Source organism: Dendropsophus ebraccatus, chromosome 3, assembly GCF_027789765.1.
Source record: "Dendropsophus ebraccatus isolate aDenEbr1 chromosome 3, aDenEbr1.pat, whole genome shotgun sequence".
NCBI classification, from domain to species: Eukaryota; Metazoa; Chordata; class Amphibia; order Anura; family Hylidae; genus Dendropsophus; species Dendropsophus ebraccatus.
This window is the reverse complement of record NC_091456.1, coordinates 124161527-124184443: the sequence shown is the minus strand read 5'-3', so window position 1 is coordinate 124184443 and position 22917 is coordinate 124161527. Positions and strand designations below refer to the sequence as shown.

The 22917-nt window shown below is 41.6% G+C and overlaps 1 protein-coding gene across 2 annotated transcripts in view; it reads left to right on the top strand.

The window, feature by feature from the left end:
• The first annotated feature begins 16102 nt into the window (after window positions 1-16102).
• The window catches only part of GRAMD2B (GRAM domain containing 2B), a 135400-nt gene continuing 128585 nt past the window's right edge, over window positions 16103-22917 (top strand). Inside the window, exon 1 of one of the 2 annotated variants that reach the window (XM_069962629.1) lies at window positions 16103-16342. In XM_069962629.1, the coding sequence (XP_069818730.1) occupies window positions 16224-16342 (119 nt within the window). In that variant the 5' untranslated portion in view covers window positions 16103-16223. Of the gene's footprint in view, window positions 16343-18247; window positions 18324-22917 lie in introns of those variants that run through there. The other variant, XM_069962633.1, reaches the window with a different exon arrangement.

Genomic DNA, 22917 nt, shown 5'->3' with positions numbered 1-22917 from the left:
ACCAGCAGTTCCTGTACTTTCTCTTCATCTGTCAAATTGCCAGGAACGAACATACTGTATGAATTTTCCAGACTCATAAGAAAAAAGGTGTTTAATACACATATGCTTCTTCTCTGATATAAGTTATATAACTAATTTCTGTAACTTTCACATCGACATCCTTTGCATTTTACAAGACACCAGATTCAAAAAGCTCCTTACACTGTATGGCTATGTTCACACACAGTATTTCTGTCAGTCTTTTTCCAGCCAAAACCACGCAAAAAGTTTGCCCTGTTTGTAGCCTGATTTTAGCTACAAATACTGACAGAAATACTGACCAAAATATGATGTGTGAACATAGCCTTTTGCAAATCTGTCATGTATATTGTTTTGAAATTAACCTGTGTCCTTGCTCCCCAAAGTATTCCATAAATGTATTCAATCAATACATTTGGAGGGCACCGAGCAGGGAGGGAGAGAGGTGCCTGTGCATCACACTCCACCGACCCCTCTTCTTCTTGCATACAGCACACGAGAGACCCTATGGCCTGAGGAAGGTCCTGGTCGGACCGAAACGTTGCACAATACATTGTTGGTCTCATCTCATGTACTTTCTGTCTATGGTCGGAGTAAATACCTTGTATCACATTGTTTAATAAAACCCTCACTTATTCTTGCATGAAAAAACGAGTGCCGTGGTTTTCTACTGTACAAGACTAATGGTTGAAGAACCCAGTTACCACTGAGCACCGGCTCTACAATTTAAGGCAGAGGTGTGCAGCACCGATCCTATACATATATTAACCCCTTGCCGCAAAATGACGTTCCTGGAACGTCATGTAAAGCAGGTAGTTCCCGCAACATGACGTTCCAGGAACGTCATGGCTTCCCTGCCTCCCCCCGCTGTCCCTATAGAAGATCGGGCAGCAGGAGGATGCTATGTCACACAGCATCCCCCTGATGCCTCTGCCCGGAGGGGAGCCGCGCTCCCCCCGGGCAGTTAACCCCATAAACGCCGCGGTCAATGCGACCGCAGCGTCTATGGGGAGATCGGGCGATCGGGCGGCGGGGGGAGGCTGCAGCACGTTGCCTCCCCCCACCGCCACAACTAGTATGTCCCCCGGCCCCCTCCCCTTGTCCCCCGATACCGGAGATCACCGCTATTACCGTTATAGCGGTGATCTCCGGTACCGGGAATTACCGGCGCCGCCGAGAGCTTTCATCTCCCCCCACCGTGAATCCACGGTGGGGGGAGATGAAAAGTATCCCCTCAGACCCCAGATCAGCCCCCGATCAGACCCCAGATCCCCGTACCCGGGCGGCCATCAGATCCAAGATGGCCGCCCCCATCCCTGCGATGTTTGTTCGCAGGGATGGATATAAAATAATGATCAAAGCCCCATGCTCTCCGCCACCGGAGGTAGCGGAGAGCATGGGGCAGTGATCGGGGACCCCCCCGTGTGGTCCCGGAGCAGGCGATCGGCGGTATATACTATATACCGCCGATCGCCTGTTCCCAGTGCTGCCCGGCACTTTTTATCCCCTGTCACCATAAATCATTGGTGACAGGGGATAAAAACTGTCACTGTGCCCCCCCCCAAGTCGCCCCCCACCCCCCCAGTCACCCCCGTCCCCCAGTCACCCCCCCTTCCCCACATACTCACCGGATCCTGGAGCTCCGTCCTCCTCGACGTCCTGACTGCTTCTGATGTGCGCATGCGCGTCAGAAGCAGTTAGCTCTGAAAATTTAAAGTGACAGAGACCAATTTGGTCTCTGTCACTAAACTATGATTACTGTGATAGAAAATATCACAGTAATCATAGTAATACAGTGAAAATGAAAGTGAAAAAAGAACAAGTGAAAAAGTGTAAATGTGAAAAAGTGAAAAACATACAAACAAAATAAAACACACTTTTTATTATAGTAATAATTGCGGTTTACTCCCAGATTACCCGTAACCACCGCAGGTTGCCCGTATCCGCCCCAGTTTGCCCGTAACCGCCGCAGGTAGCCCGTAAACACTCCAGATTACATGTAACCACCGCACGTTGCCCATAACCACCACATCTTGACCGTAACCACCCCAAATTGCCAGTGACCCCCTCCAGATTGCCCGTAACTACCGCACGCTGCCTCTGACCACCGCACGTTGCCCCTGACCACCGCACGCTGCCTCTGACCACCGCACGTTGCCATTGACCACCACACGCTGCCTCTGACCACCGCACGTTGCCTCTAACCACGGCACGCTGCCTCTAACCACCGCACGCTGCCTCTAACCACCGCACGTTGCCCCTAACAACCGCACGTTGCCTCTAACCACCGCACGTTGCCCCTGACCACCGCACGTTGCCCCTGACCACCGCAGGTTGCCCCTGACCACCGCACGTTGCCCCTGACCACAGCACGTTGCCCCTGACCACCGCACATTGCCTCTAACCACCGCACGTTGCCCCTGACCACCGCACGTTGCCCCTGACCACCGCACGTTGCCCCTGACCACCGCACGTTGCCCCTGACCACCGCACGTTGCCCCTAACCACCGCACGTTGCCCATAACCACCGCACGTTGCCTATAACCACCGCACGTTGCCTCTAACCACCCCAAATTGCCAGTGACCCTCTCCAGATTGCCCGTAACCACGCCAGATTGCCTGTAACGACCCCAAATTACAGGTATCCATCCCAGATTACCTATAAGCACTTCAGTTTATCCGTAACCACCCCGCGTTGCCCGTAACCACCCCACGTTGCCCGTAACCACCCCACGTTGCCCGTAACCACCCCAGATTCTCTGTAACCACCCCAGGTTGCCCATAACCACCCCAGGTTGCCCGTGACCACCCCAGGTTGCCCGTGACCACCCCAGGTTGCCCGTGACCACCCCAGGTTGCCCGTGACCACCCCACATTACCTGTAATCTCATTTTTTATTGTATTTTAGTAACTGCGCTATTCTTATAACTATTACTAGCTGCGGTTTTGCTCCAGCAAATTGGCGCTCCCTTCCTTCTGAGCCCTGCTGTGTGCCCATACAGTGGTTTATGCCCACATATGGGGTACCGTTGTACTCAGGAGAACCTGCGTTACAGATTTTGGGGTACGTTTTCTCTCCTGTTCCTCGTGAAATTAAGAAATTTTTAACTAAACAAACATATTATTGGAAAAATTCGAGTTTTTCATTTTTACTGTCTTATTTTGAATACTTTCCTCTAATACCTGTGGGGTCAAACCGCTCACTGCACCCCAAGATGAATTCTTTCAGGGGTGTACTTTCCTAAATGGGGTGACTTTTGCTGGGGTTCTATTCTTCTGACACTACAGGGGCTCTGCAAACGCACCTGGCACTCAGAAACTTCTTCGTAAAAATCTGCACTGAAAATGCTAATTGGCGCTCCTTCCCCTCTGAGCCCGGCTGGGTGCCCATACAGTGGTTTATGCACACATATGGGGTATCGTTCTACTCAGGAGAACCTGCGTTACAGATTTGAACATGCAGTTTCTCCCCTGTTCCTAGTGAAATTGAGAAATTTCAAACTAAACGAACATATTATTGGAAAAATTCTAGTTTTTCAATTTTACTGTCTTATTTTGAATACTTTCCTCTAATACCTTTGGGGTCAAAATGGTCACCACACCCCAAGATGAATTATTTGAGGGGTGTACTTTCCAAAATGGGTGGACTTTTGGGGGGGTTCTCTTCTGCTGACACTATAGGGGCTCTGCAAACACACCTGGCGCTCAGAAACTTCTTCAGCAAAATCTGAACTGAAAATGCTAATTTGCGCTCCCTTCTTTCTGAGCCCTCCTGTGTGGCGATACAGTGGTTTATGCCCACATATGGGGTACCGTTGTATTCAGGAGAACCTTCTTTACAAATTTGGGGGTACTTTTTTTCTCTTGTTCCTCGTGAAATTGAGAAATTTCAAACTAAACAAACATATTATAGGAAAAATTCAAGTTTTTCATTTTTACTGTCTAATTTTAAATACTTTCCTCTAATACCTGTGGGGTCAAAATGGTCACCACACACCAAGACGAATTCTTTGAGGGGTGCACTTTCCAAAATGGGTTGACTTTTGGGGGGTTTCTCTTCTGCGGACACTACAGGGGCGCTGCAAATGCACCTGGCGCTCAGAAACTTCTTCAGCAAAATCTGCATTGAAAAAGCTAATTGGCACTCCTTTACTTCTGAGCCCTGCTGTGTGCCCATACAGTGGTTTACGCCCACATATGGGGTACCGTTGTATTCAGGAGAACCTTCTTTACAAATTTTGGGGTACTTTTTTTCTCTTGTTCCTCGTGAAATTGAAAAAATTCAAACTAAACAAACATATTATTGGAAAAATTCGTGTTTTTCATTTTTACTGTGTAATTTTGAATACTTTCCTCTAATGCATGTGGGGTCAAAATGCTCATCCTACCCAAAGATGATTTCTTTGAGGGGTGTACTTTCGAAAATGGGGTGACTTTTGGGGGGATTCTATTCTGCGGACACTACAGGGGCTCTGCAAATGCACCTGGCGCTCAGAAACTTCTTCAGCAAAATCTGCATTAAAAAAGCTAATTGGCGCTCCTTTACTTCTGAGCCCGGCTGTGTGCCCATACAGTGGTTTACGCCCACATATGGGGTACCGTTGTACTCAAGAGAACCTGCGTTACAAATTTTGGCATGCTTTTTTTCTCATGTTCCTTTTGAAAATGAGAAACTTTAATCTAAACGTATATATTATTTGAAAATTTAAATTTTCAATTTTTTTACTGCCTAATTGTGAATACTTTCCTCCAGCCCCTGTAGGGTTAAAATGCTCATTATACCCCTAGATTAATTCTTTAAGGTGTCTAGTTTCCAAAATGGGGTCACTTATGGGGGTTTCCAGTATACAAGCCTTCTAAATCCATTTAAAAAAAGAACTGGTCCCTAAAAAAAATCAGTTTTGGAAATTTTCACAAAATGTGATAATTTGCTCATAAATTTCTAAGCCCCGTAACACCCTAAAAAAGTAAAACATGTTTCCCAAATTATGCAAGAATAAAGAGGACATATTGGTAATGTGATTTAGTAACTAATTTATGTGCTATGACTTCCTTTTTTAGAAGCAGAGAATTTCAGAAGTTCATAAAATGCAAAATTTTCAAATTTTTCTTGATATTTTGATGTTTTTCACAAAAAATACACAAAGTAGTGACCAAATTTTGCTACTAATATAAAGTGTCATATGTGACGAAAAAACAATCTCAGAATCGCTAGCATACGTTAAAGCATCACTGAGCTATAAGAGCATAAAGTGAGACAGGTCAGATTTTGAAAAATGAGCCTGGTCATTAAGGCCAAAACAGGCTTTAGAGGCAAGGGGTTAAAGGGGTTATCCAGCAAAAATCTTTTTCTTTCAAATCAACTGGTGCCAAAAAGTTATATAGGTTTCTAATTTAAAAAATCTCAAGTCTTTCCATACCTATTAGCTACTAAATGTCAGGCAGGAAATGTCTTATTTTCAGTCTGGCACAGTGCTCTCTGCTGACATCTCTGGCCGAGACAGGAACTGTCAAGTGCAGGAGAGGTTTTCTATGGGGATTAATATAAAACCAAAACAGAGTTCCTGTCTCGGCCAGAGATGTCAGCAGAGAGCACTGTGTCAAACTGAAAATAAAACTACATTTCCTGCATGACATTTAGTAGCTAATAAGTATGGGAAGACTTTAGAATTTTTAGTACAAGTAAAATACAAATCTATATACTTTCTGAAATCAGTTGATTTGAAAGAAAAAGATTTTCGCTGGACAACCCCTTTAAGGTAAATAGCACTATAGGTGCATTTCCCATAGTTAATGTACATTAGGAATTTGTCTAACTTTTGATAAGTAATAAAATATTAAAAAATATGTTTTGGACAGAGTCCTCTAACCCATTAAATGCTGCTATCAAATCATGATAGCGGCATGTAACAGGTTTAGGTGGCCGCACGGGTATACTCACATGAACGTGAAGTCCCGTGGCGAGGTCTGGGCTCCCGATTGTCTCCATGGTAATCCCGGAGTGCTCTTGAAGGCCCCCAGGATTGCTGTGTATATGCCTCTACACAGCCATGCCAGAGGCATGGCTGTTTAGATTGCCTGTTAGCTCATTGCTGACATAGACAATACACTGCACTACACATTGTAAATATTAAAAAAAAAAACACCAGAATTGCTATATTTTATCAACACTTTTCAGAAAATACATAGCATGTTTTTTTAAGGGAGATAGTTTTTATTGTGCCAAAAAGGTAATAGTTAAATAAAAACTATACAAATTTGGTATCACCATAACCATGATGACCCAGAAAATATATTTATTATGTTATTTTACCAAATGCTGACTAGCTTAAGTTTAATATTAAAAACTATCTAAAAATAAATGTCATTTTTCTATTATGCCTCCAATAAAGGCTAAACAAAAACTAATCAATGGGTTTTCAAAATCTGAAAATGGCGACGATAAAAAGTTTCCACGCAAAAAAAAAGACCATCTGAAAATGGCTTGGTAATTAAGGCCCAAAATAGGCCAGTAACCAAGGGGTAATGTTTTTCCAACAGACATACATGTACAAGCAGAGCAGTAAAGATACACAAATTCATCAGGCTCCTTGGACTTAGACTACACATGTACATCCTGGCATAAGCAGAGCGGCACACACAATGCAGATGATAAAATCCCCCCATTGTTTTATATTCTTTGCTGATTTAGCTGTCTGTTCTGTCCGGTCTGTTAATGTTTACTTTTGTGTTTTTAGTTTAGTCCTTGGCAAATATTACCTCAGTCTTGTTCTCTTGTGTGTTTGTTGTTGCACATATCTGAGCCTTCCTTCAAATAACTACCACTCCCTGTAGGACTGCTACTCCTATCAGCCACTGACATCTATGGTGAGTTGAGTTGGTTTTTGCTTCTGACATTTGACAAGAGCTTGTATGATTTTCTTACTTGACTGCTGGCAGTTTCCAGTTACCTGGTATACTGGACAGTAGCTTATCAACTCCCACAGAAAACCACCCACAAACTACCCACAATCCACCCTCCTATCCTCTCCTCGCTGTCCCTATCTCTCTGTATCTCTCCTAACTGCCTGTTGCAACCTACTGCCCTTCTCCTCTCAGCATATACACAGTGGAATATCTTTAATAAAAGTCTTTACACAGTAGGGGTGAAAGTATATTACTTGAAGAACAGCTTAGTACACTCCAATATAAGGGCATCTCACGGTAAACATATGTTGGCCGGATAAGTTTCCCTAGCCCCTGAGTGGTCACCTTAGTCACTGCAACTTGGATTTGGTAAATAGGATTACAAGGTTAACGTGGATATTAGAGATGAGCGAATTTGATTCAATCAAGTAGGTATTTGATGGAATATTGCGGTATTCGAAAGATTCGAATTCAATCGAGTAGTGAGGCAAATATGTGCGAAAGCCCTCTTATCGCAGTTGGTGCTTTTTTTAATCCAATGACCAGGGAGGCCGTGAGGGACCCTGGGACTACGCACGCAGTCTACCCTCATTGGATAGCTGAACCACATGACCTTGAATCTTAAATACTTGGCTCCCGCCTCTCGACCGCAGATGAGCTTTCAACCTAGCCAGGGAAAGATCTTGCAGCAGGGAGAGATAGGTTTTAGTAGTGTTTTGGTTAGGCAGGCTTATTACAGAACCCAAAAGTCCTTTTCAGGGCTAAGATCAAGCAAAAAAGTCATCTCTGAATCAAAAGCACTTTTCAGTGCTAAGAAATAGATGATATAACAGCAGCATCAGCATCAGCAGGTGTATTCATTCCAGTACCCTGTGTGTACAAGTGACTTATAGTGTCCCTGTTTAACACCACTAAGGGTGGGTTATACATATTGTTCCAGTAGCCCACTAAGGGCACCTGATATACACTCACCGGCCACTTTATTAGGTACACCTGTCCAACTGCACGTTACTACTTAATTTCTAATCAGCCAATCACATGGCGGCAACTCAGTGCATTTAGGCATGTAGACATGGTCAAGACAATCTCCTGCAGTTCAAACCGAGCATCAGTATGGGGAAGAAAGGTGATTTGAGTGCCTTTGAACGTGGCATGGTTGTTGGTGCCAGAAAGGCTGGTCTGAGTATTTCAGAAACTGCTGATCTACTGGGATTTTCACGCACAACCATCTCTATGGTCCGAAAAAGAAAAAACATCCAGTGATCGGCAGTTCTGTGGGCGGAAATGCCTTGTTGATGCCAGAGGTCAGAGGAGAATGGGCAGACTGGTTCGAGCTGATAGAAAGGCAACAGTGACTCAGATAGCCAACCGTTACAACCAAGGTAGGCAGAAGAGCATCTCTGAACGCACAGTACATCGAACTTTGAGGCAGATGGGCTACAGCAGCAGAAGACCACACCGGGTGCCACTCCTTTCAGCTAAGAACAGGAAATTGAGGCTACAATTTGCACAAGCTCATCGAAATTGGACAGTAGAAGATTGGAAAAACGTTGCCTGGTCTGATGAGTCTCGATTTCTGCTGCGACATTCGGATGGTAGAGTCAGAATTTGGCGTCAACAACATGAAAGCATGGATCCATCCTGCCTTGTATCAACGGTTCAGGCTGGTGGTGGTGGTGTCATGGTGTGGGGAATATTTTCTTGGCACTCTTTGGGCCCCTTGGTACCAATTGAGCATCGTTGCAACGCCACAGCCTACCTGAGTGTTGTTGCTGACCATGTCCATCCCTTTATGACCACAATGTACCCAACATCTGATGGCTACTTTCAGCAGGATAATGCGCCATGTCATAAAGCTAGAATCATCTCAGACTGGTTTCTTGAACATGACAATGAGTTCACTGTACTCAAATGGCCTCTACAGTCACCAGATCTCAATTCAATAGAGCATCTTTGGGATGTGGTGGAACGGGAGATCCGCATCATGGGTGTGCAGCAGACAAATCTGCGGCAACTGTGTGATCCTTTGACAAAGCGAGCCACGCGAAACGTGCGTAGGGTGAGTAGGTGAGTGGGACCTTGCAATGCACACATCCTCCTAGCATTCATATATATATATCATATACTTTTGGTGACGTCACCTGCACATGTTGCTCATTGAGCAACTGTGACTTAATATAGGATCTTACCTGTGTACATCTCTCTCTCTCTCTCTCTCTCTCTCTCTCTCTCTCTCTATATATATATATATATATATATATATATATATATATATATTTATTTTTTTGCTGCTATTTACAATTGTTTACATCACTTACTACACAGTGGAGGTTGCCTGTATTGCTACAGTTTATTTAGCCCTTATTTATTTTCATGCATGTGCAATATATGATTTCATAAAACATCTTTTATAGTCCCCTCATTAAATGTATGTATTTGGTTATGTTTCAATCCCTTCATATTTATGTCATTTTTAATGAAATATTTGAATAAAGATTACAATTATATTTATTTATGACTGTCCTGCATTTTTTGTGATCCCTTGTGGATCCTTGTTTTGGTTTGATATATATTCTTTTGTGCGTTAAGGACTTGAATTTTTTTTGGGCAGTCTATTTAGGTTATTGCCGTTACATTAATTAGCCCACACGATTAACACCGTAAAAATAAACTAACCAAAATTATATTTTGTTTGTTAATCCCGCCCCCTTAAAATATAGAAAAAAGCTATCAAAATGTCACTTGTACCCAAAAACTGAAATAAAAAAAAGGCCCCAAAATTGATCAGGCCTCTGTCATGTCTGAAGCCTGTGGTTAAGTCAGGTGAAGCACTGGGGGATTTCTAGAACCATTGGAATAAGCGGGATAAATAATGTTTATAACATAAAATAGGGTTAGTGTGAGTTCAACTGCTGGTGACTTGACGAGGTTAACCTATTGGGTGTCTATACCCTCAAGACACTAACGAATATAGTATAATAGAGGAAAACGAAGAGTATAGGTCCTCTAGACAAGTCGATAGGTACAATAAGTAGTTGTTATGGTATGATAAAGTAATATAGTTTACTGTTAGGTTAAAAGTAGTGGCACCATTGATGGTTAAATGATCCAACAATAAATTTCAATATTTGGCAATTGCATAGTAAAACAATAAACACAAGTATAAAACCATAGGGGAAATGTAGAAAAATGGAAAAAATGGAAAAAATGAAAAAAAAAGAAAAGAAAAATTAAATATGAAAAAATATGAATAAAAAAAAAAAAGAAAAATAAAATCAATGAGAAAAAACAAGAAAAGGGGAGAAAAAGACAATAATAGTATAATTGAGTTATAAAAAAGGTGATTATAAAAATGTGCACATAGTTAGTATGTAAAGTATGGGATAAATAATGAGTTCCATTTCTCACTTAGTATTTGCTGTATTAGAGGGGAAAAATGGATTAAAATGGAATATCACCTAAAGGGTTAATAAACTTATGAAATGTTACTTTGAATACTTTGAGGGGTTACAGTGGAGGAATTTATGGGGGTAACTAACATACAGGCCCCACAAATCAACTTCAGAACTGAACTGATCCCTAATAAAATCAGAATTTGAAATTTTCCTGAAAATTGCTACAAAATTTCGAAGCCCTCTAACATCCTAACAAGTAAAAGGACGTTCACCAAATGACATCACCATAAAGCAGACATGTTGTAGATGTTGCAGAAATAATAAGTTCATGTGACATGACTATTTTTCTTAGAAAAAGAGAATTTTGAATATAAAGAAACGTAAATTTTTCAAGTTTTTGCGCAAATGTTGCGTTTTTTACAAAAAAAGTACTGAATGTATCAACCAAAGTATACCACTAACATAAAGAGGAATATGTCATGAAAAAACAATGAATATAAGAGACACAGAAAGACTATAGAGAAAAAGCATATGCACAAAACAGTACCACATCAAAAAAATCTTTATTTAAATAGCCTTACAATACACAAAATTTATATACAAGACATGAGCAGTAAACCTGGGGAGATAAGCCCTAAATGCCACTCAACATTAAAAACACTTAAAATGTCATCATTGGTCTGGCTGGCTACCTGACCCCGGACACAGCACATGATAAGAATACAAGAAAAAATCCCCAAAACTATAACAAAGATAATGGGTAATGTGGTGACTATAAATTAAAATGAAAAATATGCTGAAAACAATATCACCATGTGCGGTCCAGTAGATGAAGGGATTGGTTAGGTGGGAGCAACAAAACACCCCACGCATTCCACCGTACCTGGCTTCCTCAGGGATGTGAAAAATAGGCCCTGGCATTATTAAGGCCAAAACAGACTGCAGAGGCAAGGGGTTAAGTAACTTAGCCCCCCCTCCCCCCCGGATCTGGTTTTTGCTGATGGCTACCAGACTACAGTCACACATCTGTACTGCTGTTGGCAATTTGTGTATCCATAGTGGTCTGCAATTCATGGACCGCTACATTATTGACAGTGACCTGTTCCGCAATTGCTGTCAGCACTACATGTCCTATTTTTTTGTGGAACAGATCACAGGCTATTTAAAGGTCCCCAATAACTGTAGGTGTATGAATAGCCACATAGAAACTATGGGCCCTAAATTTGGGCGTAATTACGGACATGTGAATGAGACCTTCGAGTGGTTGTGTTGTGGATGGTGGCTGAACTACTGGACCAAGGGACACTGGTGCACCAAGGAGTCAGACAGAGACAAGTGCAGGTCAAGGTATAGCAGCTGGCAATAGAGGTGCATGGTAAGGAACAGGCAAAGAGGTCTGAGTGGGCAGAACCTTTGTCCTAATAATATTTGGTTAGTTTATGTAGTCATAATGGTCGGTCTTAAATATGAATGATGCCTCTTCCTAATAAAAGACACATAAAAGCCCACCTAGAATTTAAACCTAAAGGACTTATCTGGTCTGATGCTCATCACCTGCCCCATACCATCCCTACATAGTTATAGCAGCATCATGCCATGGGGGTGTTTGTCAGCAGCTAGATAAGGGAGATAGGTGTGGGTAAGGGAAAGCTGAATAGAAAAAGCACAGAGATATTCTTAACCCCTCAACGACACAGCGCGTATATTTACGCCCTGTGGCCGCCTCGGGAGTTCAGAGGGGGGTCGTGCGGCGACCCTGCTCTGAACCGAAGTGGTCCCGGGTGCCGCATGTAGCCCGGGACCGCAGCTATTAGTGGGCACGGTCCGATCGCCGTGCCCGCTAATAAAGTAATCAGATGCAGCTGTCAAAGTTGACAGCTGCATCTGATTACTTATGCAGCCCGATCCCTAATGCTCTAGTGGAGGAGATCACCCCCCCCCCCGGGACCTTGTCCCGGAGGAGCGATCTCCCTGTCTGCTGCCGGCCGGGGTCTGCGCCGTAACGACGCTGATTCCGGCTCAGCACTCGGTTGCTTCCTGCTGCAGTAGCCGAAAGCAATTGAGTGCCTATTTCATCGATCTATGCTGTATTACTATATACAGCATAGATCAAGGAGAGATCAGAGTGCATATACTAGAAGTCCCCTGGGGGGGGGGAAATTGTAATAAAAAGCGATTAAAAAGTTGCATATGCGCAATCAAGGTACCGATAGAAAGAACACATAATGGCGCAAAAAAATGACACCTCACACAGCCCCATAGACCAAAGGATAAAACGTTATAAGCCTAGGAATGGAGCAATTTTAAGGAACATATATTTGTTAACAATGGTTTGAATTTTTTACAAGCCATCTCATAATATAAAAGTTATACATGTTATATATCGCTTTAATCATAACGACTTAAGGAACATATATAACAAGTCAGTTTTACCCCAGGGCGAACAGCGCAAAAACACATACCCCATCCCCCCCCCCAATAAACAAAATGCGTTTGTTTTTTGTTTGTTGTTTTTTGTTTTGTTTTTTCAATTTTTACCACACATTGAATTTTTTGGGGGTTTTGCAGTATACTTTATGAAAAAATTCAGTCTGTGATTGCAAATTACAATTAGTGGCGCAAAAAATAAGGGCTCATGTGGGTCTCTAGATGAAAAAATGCAAGTGCTATGGCATTTTAAGCACAAGGAGGAAAAAAACAGAAGTGCAAAAATGCAAGTTGGCTCTGTCCTTAAGGGGTTAAAGAGGGATTGATCTAGAGTACTATTGACCTCAGACTAGGCCGAAGGTTCAGCTTCCAACAAGATGATGACCTTAAGCACACAGCCAAGACAATACAGGAGTGGCTTAAGGACAACTCCGTTAATGTCCTTAAGTTGCTCAGACAGAGTCCTGACTTAAACCTAATCAAACATGGTTGATTCTTTGCATACCTTTGCTTTATTCCCTCCAATGTAAAAAATCATGCTTAGTACTGAGGTGTAAATTAGCCTTAAAAGCCCACAGGGCATTCCCCTGAGCTGCAAGATGAAGTATTCCATCAACTTAATAGCAATGCCCCTCAGCCACCTGTAACCTCCTTCACCAAAGAAGCGTTGTTAGCAAGTGGATGGGTCAAGCTTCGCTAGTCTGTTACAGCACAAGGAATGCTTAGTTGCCTAAAAGGTTAATGTACTGTAGACCGCAAATAGGTGATTGTATTCCAGCACTCCAGAAGTAGCATTAAAAAGTATTTATTTCATATCAAACCTGCTGTTACCTGCAATTTCACTATTAAGAGTGATTATAGCAGTCAAACGAATAAATACCTTGTCACATGTTAACATTATTGTCACCACCTTACCTGTTTTAAGCTCAGCACCATCCTCTACTCTTCTTATGCGGCTTGGAATCATGTTTTTGCATTTATCTGATCACTGTCCTATTCCTTCTAACTTTTGGCTTGTGACTTGACTTCTCTTCGGATTACGTTTTTGATCCTCTTTTGCCTGCTCATTGTGACCTTGGACTGTTGACCCTCTTCTATTGTGTGTGTCTATCTTAAGGCCCTATTCCACGGAACGATTATCGGCCGTATTCGGCCGATATCGGCCATTACGGACAATAATTGTCCTGTGGAATAGAAGGCAAAGATCAGCCGACATCATTCATGTCGAAAGACAAACATGTTGAAAGACAAATGACTCATACAGCAACGATCTGCTGCCGTCGCTGCGTGGAATAGGCTGCTGTATGCTATGGGCGGCAGCTAGGGCAGTGAGCGGGGAACGAGAAGGAAATGAGTGCTGACAGCGCTCGTTTGCTCCTCAGAGTCAGGCGGTAATATAGGGCCATTAGAAATATCCTTTTCCATGTTTCCCATTTTTTTTTTGTTTCTAAGTCTTCTATGTAACCATTACTAGTTGTCATGATGTTTGCACATAATTGTCTATGTATCCATGCTTGGTTGTTCTGTGTTTTTAATTACTAAGCTCACTCTCATTATTCATGACATGAATGAGGTTTTAATTTTTGATATGAAATAAAACTTTTTACTACTGTTTATAAAGTGCTGTATCGGAATCACCTATTTTCAGTCTATCATGAACATTGGTTGACAGCTAGAGATGAGTAAACCGGGTTCGGGTTCGAGTCGATCCGAACCCGAACGATCGCATTTGATTAGCGGGGGCTGATGACCTTGAATAAAGCTCTAAGGTTGTCTCGAAAACATGGATACAGCCAATGACTATATTCATGTTTTCCACATATCCTTAGGGCTTTATTCAACTTCAGCAGCCACCGCTAATCAAATGCCGAAAGTTCAGGTTCGGATGGACTCGAGCGTGCTCAAGGTTCGCTCATCTCTATTGACAGCCATTTAAGGATCTGTGCACCCGCCTGCCAATATATACCGGCTGGGTTCACTACATGTTGCACTTTGAGCTTAAAGGGTTAATTTACATGTCAAAACTGTAATATCTCAGCACCAAAGGGGTCAATTATCAAAATAAAGAGATGATCGAATTTAACTAGATAGTCATGACATGACAGGTTCACTTCATTAATGTGGTAATGTTTTTAAGGACCACTTTCGTGTTTTGTCCCAGCTATTTGTCTTTTTTTACATTTTTTTTAAAACTGTTTTACCACCATGCACCTCGTCATCCCCCCATTTTAGCTTAAGTAAAAGGCTAAAAAGCATCCACCCAAATATATCTCATCTGTGTAGCTACATTCTAACTGTAATTCATTTACAGTAACTAAGTTACCTTTTTTTTTTAATCATGTGTTGTTATTGTTATCTTGTCCAATTCCTTCAAACATGCAATGTCCATGGAAAATGGTTAAATTATTGTCATGAGTCCCAGTTCCAGTTTAACAACATTATCCTTTAATTTAGGAACTAGTCTTTCCAAACAAGTTTTTTTTCCCAGTCACATTCAGGAAGTACCTTAGCCAATCTATTCAGTCTCATTGACTCCAACAGTGCAGTACTTCTGTATGACATTAATTATTAATTGAGCTCAGTTAATCTGCATTAGAATAAAAACAAATACAAAGGGAAAAACATTCCCACTGCAACCAACCTTGTTACTGCTTAAAATATATTTATTACATTTATTTTTATATTATATACTAATATTATTTTTAAATGATTGATCGTCATGGACCATCCACATTTTGCTTGCTATATATATTTTTTTAAATTATACATTTATGTTTGCTTGATTTTTGTTTTTTATAATAATTGGGGGCAAAACTACATAATAAATTCTCTTTTTGTTCTGTAGCATTAGAGGAGTACAGAAGGTGGAACAGGTAGATTTGCATAGGAATCTGTGTGTGTATTTTTTCTTTATAATGCAGGTGCTGACATATTTTCTGGATGGTATGATTATAGTATGTTCCACATTAGGACACTTATTCCACCTATAGTATGAAACATAGAATGGGTCCTAGAGAAGGTGTAGAAATGGTTAACAAGTACTGAGTAAACATAAAGTCTGAAGTCTGGTGCATACAGAAAGTACAAAATCAATAGCCATACAATGTGGATTAGCCTATCTAGTGACTTTACACAAACAGAAGAAATGATTTACTAATACTCAAAGTCACCCTCTCAAAAATAACAACCCATCAAACAATACAGCTCTTTGGCAGATTGGAGTACATGTTGTGCTTTGGCAACTTGTCTGTTTTTTAGGAATGTTGACCTCAAATAAAATCTGCATAATTCGTAATTCTAACAGGTTACTTATTAACTGGCGGGGAAACTGGAGAGACATGTAGTCAAGCCTGCTGTGTACAGTATTTCCGGGGCTGTAATAGCTACTGTTTCACGACATACCTGGCTGGAGCACATTGCCAGCTTTCTACCTTGTTAGCTGCTTGTTTTGTTATTTTTGTATACACTAACAGGAAAATGAAGAAGTCGTCTTTAGAAGACACTGTTTTCTTAGATAACAGTCCAACAAATTTTCACGGTGTAAGCGATTTCTCCCCGTTGTATCTGCCAGAAAGCCCTGGATCAGTCTTCTTAAGGTAAGTCATGTTTTATTAATCAGAAGCATGCAGTATACAAAGCTTGCCAGACAGTAAACTGCATTATTTCTGATTCCTTCTTGATATATAGAAACACATAACTCAATGCTTGTCACAGCTAGTAAGCATAAGAAATAAACACTGACTACATTACGTAATATTTCATAGCTAAATAAAAACGGCCCGTGTATATAAGTGTTTGTTATGTGGCGTGTGTGGTTGTTGTCACTTTACTTCAATAAGTCAGTTGTGTTTTCTAAAGTGTGGCTTACATTAATCTTTTATTCATTATTCTAAAAATAGCTGTGGTGACATGTTAGCTTTGTAGCCAGTGCAATGACCTGATAAAATGAAAGAATCATACTGGAATAGAAATATACCTTTATAGGGAATTCAACAAGGAGCCATTTAAGCCAGTTAGGTTCTTTAAATTCTTAAACATTCAATGTATTAGCAGATTATAAGTGCTAGTGGGATCCTTCAAAGACAAAATCAGTCATAGGCACTTGATCTTGGCTTGTAGACAGAACATGCAGGCCTCTATGTAACCGGCCACTAGTTTTATTTCATACACTGTGTGGAGAGAGGACAGCAACATGGGGCACGTGAAGACACTGGAACACAACTTACCAGCCAGGAATTCGGATTTCTAATATATTTGTGTTTCAATTCCTCACCATTTTAATGAACTCTGGTTTCAATGTCATGTGTGCAGCAGAATTAGCAAATAGTGTGTATTCATATGTAAATGTATTCATAACTTAATAGGATACTTAAAGTATACAGAAAGGGATCATGGTTTTCAGAGGAACCCAGAAGTTAGTGACATAGACAACATAAACATATGTCACAGGAAGGTGAAAAATAGCAGCACTCACCCAAACGGCATACATAAAACAATTTCTTCTTTATTGCTTTATCCAAGATATATAGTAAGGCTATAGAGACAACAAGCAGGGGATTTTCACAGGCAACAGCCATTTTGCACACTAGTGCTTAAATTAGGTCAGATTTGAGCCATAGTGCTTCAGAGGGAAGGGGAGGCTATAGAGATCCATAAATAAAACTGCCAGAGAGAGGCAAACGGTAAGTTCCAGGCAATCTGGACCACTTCATTTTTTTAATGGGATGATTGGGTGACCCCTTTAACTGGACAAGCCCTACAAGTTTAACTACATTAGCTGAGATGGGAATACCCCTATTTCTGGGATGTTGGTAAACCTGGAATGGAAAGCCCATTTAAGTATCATTTAAAGGGAAATCCAATTAATGTTATGGATTATGTTACAAAATCGAATATACTCCAATCACTCCAGTATAAGTATTTTAAGCAAAGAGCCATTTATTTAATTGCATTTTATTCTCCTTTTTTTCTATCTCCTTCTCCTGTGCAAAGTATCTTTCCCAACGTCTAAATCTTCTGCAACTTGAATGCCTTGTCCCCTCCCTCTCCATCACTGTCTCTGCTTGACTAATAGTCAGATGAGAACTAAGTCCTAAAAGTCAGGGATTAAATTGGCACCAGGAATAAGACAGCAGCATAGACAATCAGGTGGAGGATCACGGCAGATGCAATTGAAGAGGCAAACAGTATAGATGGGGTTAAGTAGGAAAGCAAAATCCAAGAAACAGACCTGGGTCAGGATACATAAAATATCAGGAACAACACCTTCACCCGGGAACACAAGGAACAAACAAGGCTATGGCAAGGAGGAGCAGGTGGAGAACTTGAAATAGGTGCAGAAGAAACAGGATAGGTAGAGGAAGAATATGAGGAGACACGCTGGCCCTTCAAATACAGGAGTGTGGCCATGCACAGGCTGGGAGGCCTGGGAAGCTCTAAGCACAAGCTAGGAAGAACAAGGATGCCATAGACCATACAAGAACCATGAGAGAAAAGGAAGCAGGACTGGACCAATGGCAGACAGAATCAGGATCTGACTCTGCAATGGAGAAGGGCAAGGACTGATCCATTAGTAAGGTACAGCACGAAAACTTATCTTATTGGATCCCTTACCGAAATATCATAAATACACAGTGAAATGTCCCTCCTCTTTAGGCAGACATCTTCTTATATTTCAATAGAACTGCTCTAGACAAAGGTACCAGATCATCTCATTTGTTATGTTGTGCATACAGCTTTGAGTTTTCTGTACTGCTGGTTTGACATCTCTCTTGGTCTACCTGCAGATTTTCCTTTTCTAATCTTTCCATTTTTGTATAGACACGCACTGAATGTTTCGTTTTAATTATTTGTCCGACAGCTTGTTAAAAGGATAATTCAACCAGGACCTCTTTGCAGAATGCTTAGGGAGGGAGAGAGAGAAAAAATATAAAATAGACTTACCTCCCTGGCTTCTCCTGTCACCCATACTGCATTGCTCCATTCCCCATATGTGTCCACTTTTGGGTTCTGAGACATGATGTAGCAGGCCCACCCAGCCACTCCATGTCCAACCTCTGCTGCCAAATGGCTGAGTATGTCTGCTATATCACATCTCAGTTCCTGGAAGTGGTCTCACATCAAGGACTGGAGAAACAGAAATTTAGGTGGTAGCAGAGGAGCCAGGGAGGTAATGTATGTTGTTTTTCACTCACCCTTTCCCCAGGCATTCTGCAGAAAGGGGTCCTGGCCAGACAACCCCTTTTAAGTCTGTAAGTGCTTTCTCTTTAACTGCAGATAAATTAGCATTTTTAAAGTTAAGCTACTATTTGTTTTAGAAGTGCAGATTACAAGGTAATTCCATTTTGGAATTGACCATTGGACCATACATACAGCCACGGCGCAGGACTCACAAAATAACTCCAAGGACCTCACGGGTGTCTATCTTGGGCGTTTATTCACACTAGGCTTAAAAATGAGCTATGCGTTTCGGTGTCGGACTGACACCTTTATCAAGCTCCTCCTCACTGCTAAACGCCAAGTCCAAGCGACGCGTTTCGGTGTCGGACTGACAACTTTATCAAGCTCCTCCTCACTGCGTTTAGCAGTGAGGAGAAGCTTGATAATGGTGTCAGTCCGACACCGAAATGCGTCGCTCATTTTTAAGCCTAGTGTGAATAAACGCCCAAGATAGACACCCGTGAGGTCCTTGGAGTACACAGGAAGAGGGTGTACCCCCGTGATCTCTACCTTGTCCCCTATCCTGTGGATAGAGGACAAGAAAGTTTTATTGGAGAATCCCTTTAAAGAGTTAAAGGGAACCTGTCACCCCCCGTGCCGGGGTGACAGGCTTCCGACCCCCCGTTAGAGCCCCCTATACTCACCTAATCCCGCCGGGTCCCGCTTCTGGAGGTGGTCGGGTGACGGAGATCTCAGCCGCTGCAGCCCGGCGCGCGCGCTGAGAGATGAGTCCAACACCCATAGAGAATGACAGGAGAGTCCAGCGCTCCGTCATTCTCTATGGGTGTTGGACTCATCTCTCAGCGCGCGCGCCGGGCTGCAGCGGCTGAGATCTCCGTGACCCGACCACCTCCAGAAGCGGGACCCGGCGGGATTAGGTGAGTATAGGGGGCTCTAACGGGGAGTCGGGAGCCTGTCACCCCGGCACGGGGGGTGACAGGTTCCCTTTAAAAAGTTCTGACATAGCAATATTTTAGAATTTGTGCTCTGTGGAGTCTGACTGTTGGGATCCCCACCAGTAACCAGAACTAAGCACTTAGTTCCTTCATTTCTGATCAACTTTTTTTCAGCATGGAGTAGGAATGCCACAATTGCCATGACTGTCTTTATGTATTTCTATGAGACTGTCATGGCATCCATACTCCAAGAGTGCTCCCTACCTAGCAATCGGTGGGGGTCACAGAAGTCCAAGTTCACCACTTCTAAAGGGTCTCTATTAACATGTCAGAAGTTGAATAAAACTTTAGTTGTGTATAGGTGTAACAGTGTATAGGTTCAACATGGACATGACTGGCTAATCTGTAATGGTAGTCACTGTCTGTGCAAATGTTGTAATTCTTTAACAATGCTAAAAGTAGCCATGTTTCTAAAGGTAGTCATCTTTCCTATTGTTTGGGTCTACTTCAGATTACATGGAAGGCCAAACAGTGCTTTAGTGTTGTGAGTTAATTCAATCTCACACCCTTTGTCAACATTTTTTGTCTATGTTCCATGCTGCATTTACTTCTACATTGCATCCTTCAACCTGTTCTTCTTTCCAGGGTGTTTGGCTTATTTCTGTCATACCACATGATTTTATCAATATAACTTTATCATTCAAAGGCATCTGGCTTCAAAATCATTGGCAAGGCTTATCAGGAACTGTAACCCATTGATGTTTACATTCCTCAAGATGAAGGACAGTGTGACACTTTTAAACTCCACCTCAGCATTGGTGGAGTTCAAGGGAGGCCTTGATGCTTTTCTTGAAAAATATAATATTACAAGTTATATTATATTATTATAATATATTATTATGTAATTATGTTATATTACAAGTTTCATCTGCCTCATAGGGGTTTTTGCCTTTTACTGGATCTACACAGTAGGGTTTCCCTAGGTTGAACCTGATGGACTCTTGTCTTCTTTCAACCTTATTAACTATGTTACTATGTATTGGTAATTGTATACTCCTTTTCACCAGGTTTTATCAAAAGTAGCATGGGAACAGATCACCCGATTAATATATTAACTCTTTACAGTTACACGACATTGCTTGCACAGAAACAATGAATTAAAGCCAGTGTATTTTGAGTTCTTGCCATCCATCTTACATCTTGGGAAGCTTCTCTAAAATGTTTGGAATAAAGCAAGGTTATGCAGAATGTATGGAACAGTTACCACAACTCAAGCTACTCAATACCTATTGAATGCAGGCAGTGTTATCCCCATTTCTATGGCCCTTTGAACATTTGTTACTGATCTATGTTGGAGCTATCAATTGAATGTTATTATACAACCATCAAATTCAATGTCTTGTATACATTTCGGAATGGTTATGGATTGACATCTGAAATAATCTGCAAAAACTTGTACTTTTTTATTACTATCTATTGTTCTTTGAACTATACCTGTGGAACGTCGGTACTATACATTTGTAAACTGCTGTGACTGGTGCTGTGTGCTGAGCTGTTGTCTGTTTCAGTAAGTTATGAAATTGTTCTACATTTGTATTGCACATGTGCTGGATTTTATGTTTATATTTTATCTGATGTTAAATTGATAAATATAGCAAAAGCATAGTCACTGTTCATTGGCATGTTTATTGACATTTGCCTCACCTTCCGATGTATTTTCCATTTTACTCAAACTTTTAAATAGTATGTAAATAATTACTGAAGGTGAGGTGGACTAGGGCCAGGACGCACACAGTATTCTCACAGGAGTCCTTCTCCTCCTCTATGGGCAAAATGACTCAAATGGCATAGATCCATAACACACAATTCATACTAAAGGATCTCTGCAAAATGTAAGATCCATATGTAACTGCATCAACACCATTAATATACAATGAAAGTAAATTCATATAATGGCAGTATCATGACTAGGTTAAAGGGGTTGTCCAGCGGAAATCTTTTTCTTTCAAATCAACTGGTTTCAGAAAATCATATTGTTTTATAATTTACTTCTATTTAAAATCTCATCTTCCCATAATTTTTAGCTGCTGTATGTCCTGCAAGAAGTGGTGTTTTCTTTTCAGTCCGACACAGTGCTCTCTGCTGACATCTCTGTCCGAGACAGGAACTATCCAGAGCAGGAAAGGTTTTCTATGGGAATTTTCTACCGCTTCAGACAGTTCCTGTCTCAGACAGAGATATCAGCAGAGAGCACTGTGTCAGACTGAAAAGAAAACACCACTTCCTGCGGGACATATAGCAGCTAATAAGTATGGGAAGACTTGATATTTTTAAATAGAAGCAAATTACAAATCTATATAACTTTCTGACACCAGTTGATTTGAAAGAAAAAGATTTTCGCTGGATAACCCCTATGGATACAAAAATACCAAAAAATATTTTCTATACACCGCAACATGTTCTACACTTGCATATGTACTAAAAGCACTATTACATCCTTACTTCTCCAGGCTCCTGCAATGTCTTCTTCTTTGGCACTTGGAGTGCCACCCCAAACTCTTAGGAGTACATCCCACCACCTGGTTCCAGCACCACTGGCTGGGTGACATCACAGAAATACCTGACGGCATCCCTGGTTACTGTCACCAGCTGGGGGACTCGGTCCTGTCCGCATCTGTGGTGCATCCAGGGAGGGTTTCCCGTCAGTTATCTCACGTGTGTTACAGGTGTTCCTCAATGAGGTTTAATCACCTCCAGGACCTCCTATATCAGTGCCCTGGTATCCATGCTGGCTATTAGATTTTCTCAAGCATACCCAATATTCTTGTATATTCTCTCTAGTATTGTTTTCAAGTATGGCTTTTGTTTTCCTGACCTTGGCTCTGTTACTTGACTATTTTATTAAATCCTGTTTTTGCTGCCATTTGGTTTTGACCCTGACCTGTTGACCTTTCCTATATGTGAGCCTGTCTTGTTTTTTGTTCTGTGTTTTACCATAGCCTCAAGAAGGGACCGTCTTTTTGGTTGTCGGCAGTGACCTAGGACTGTAGAGGAAA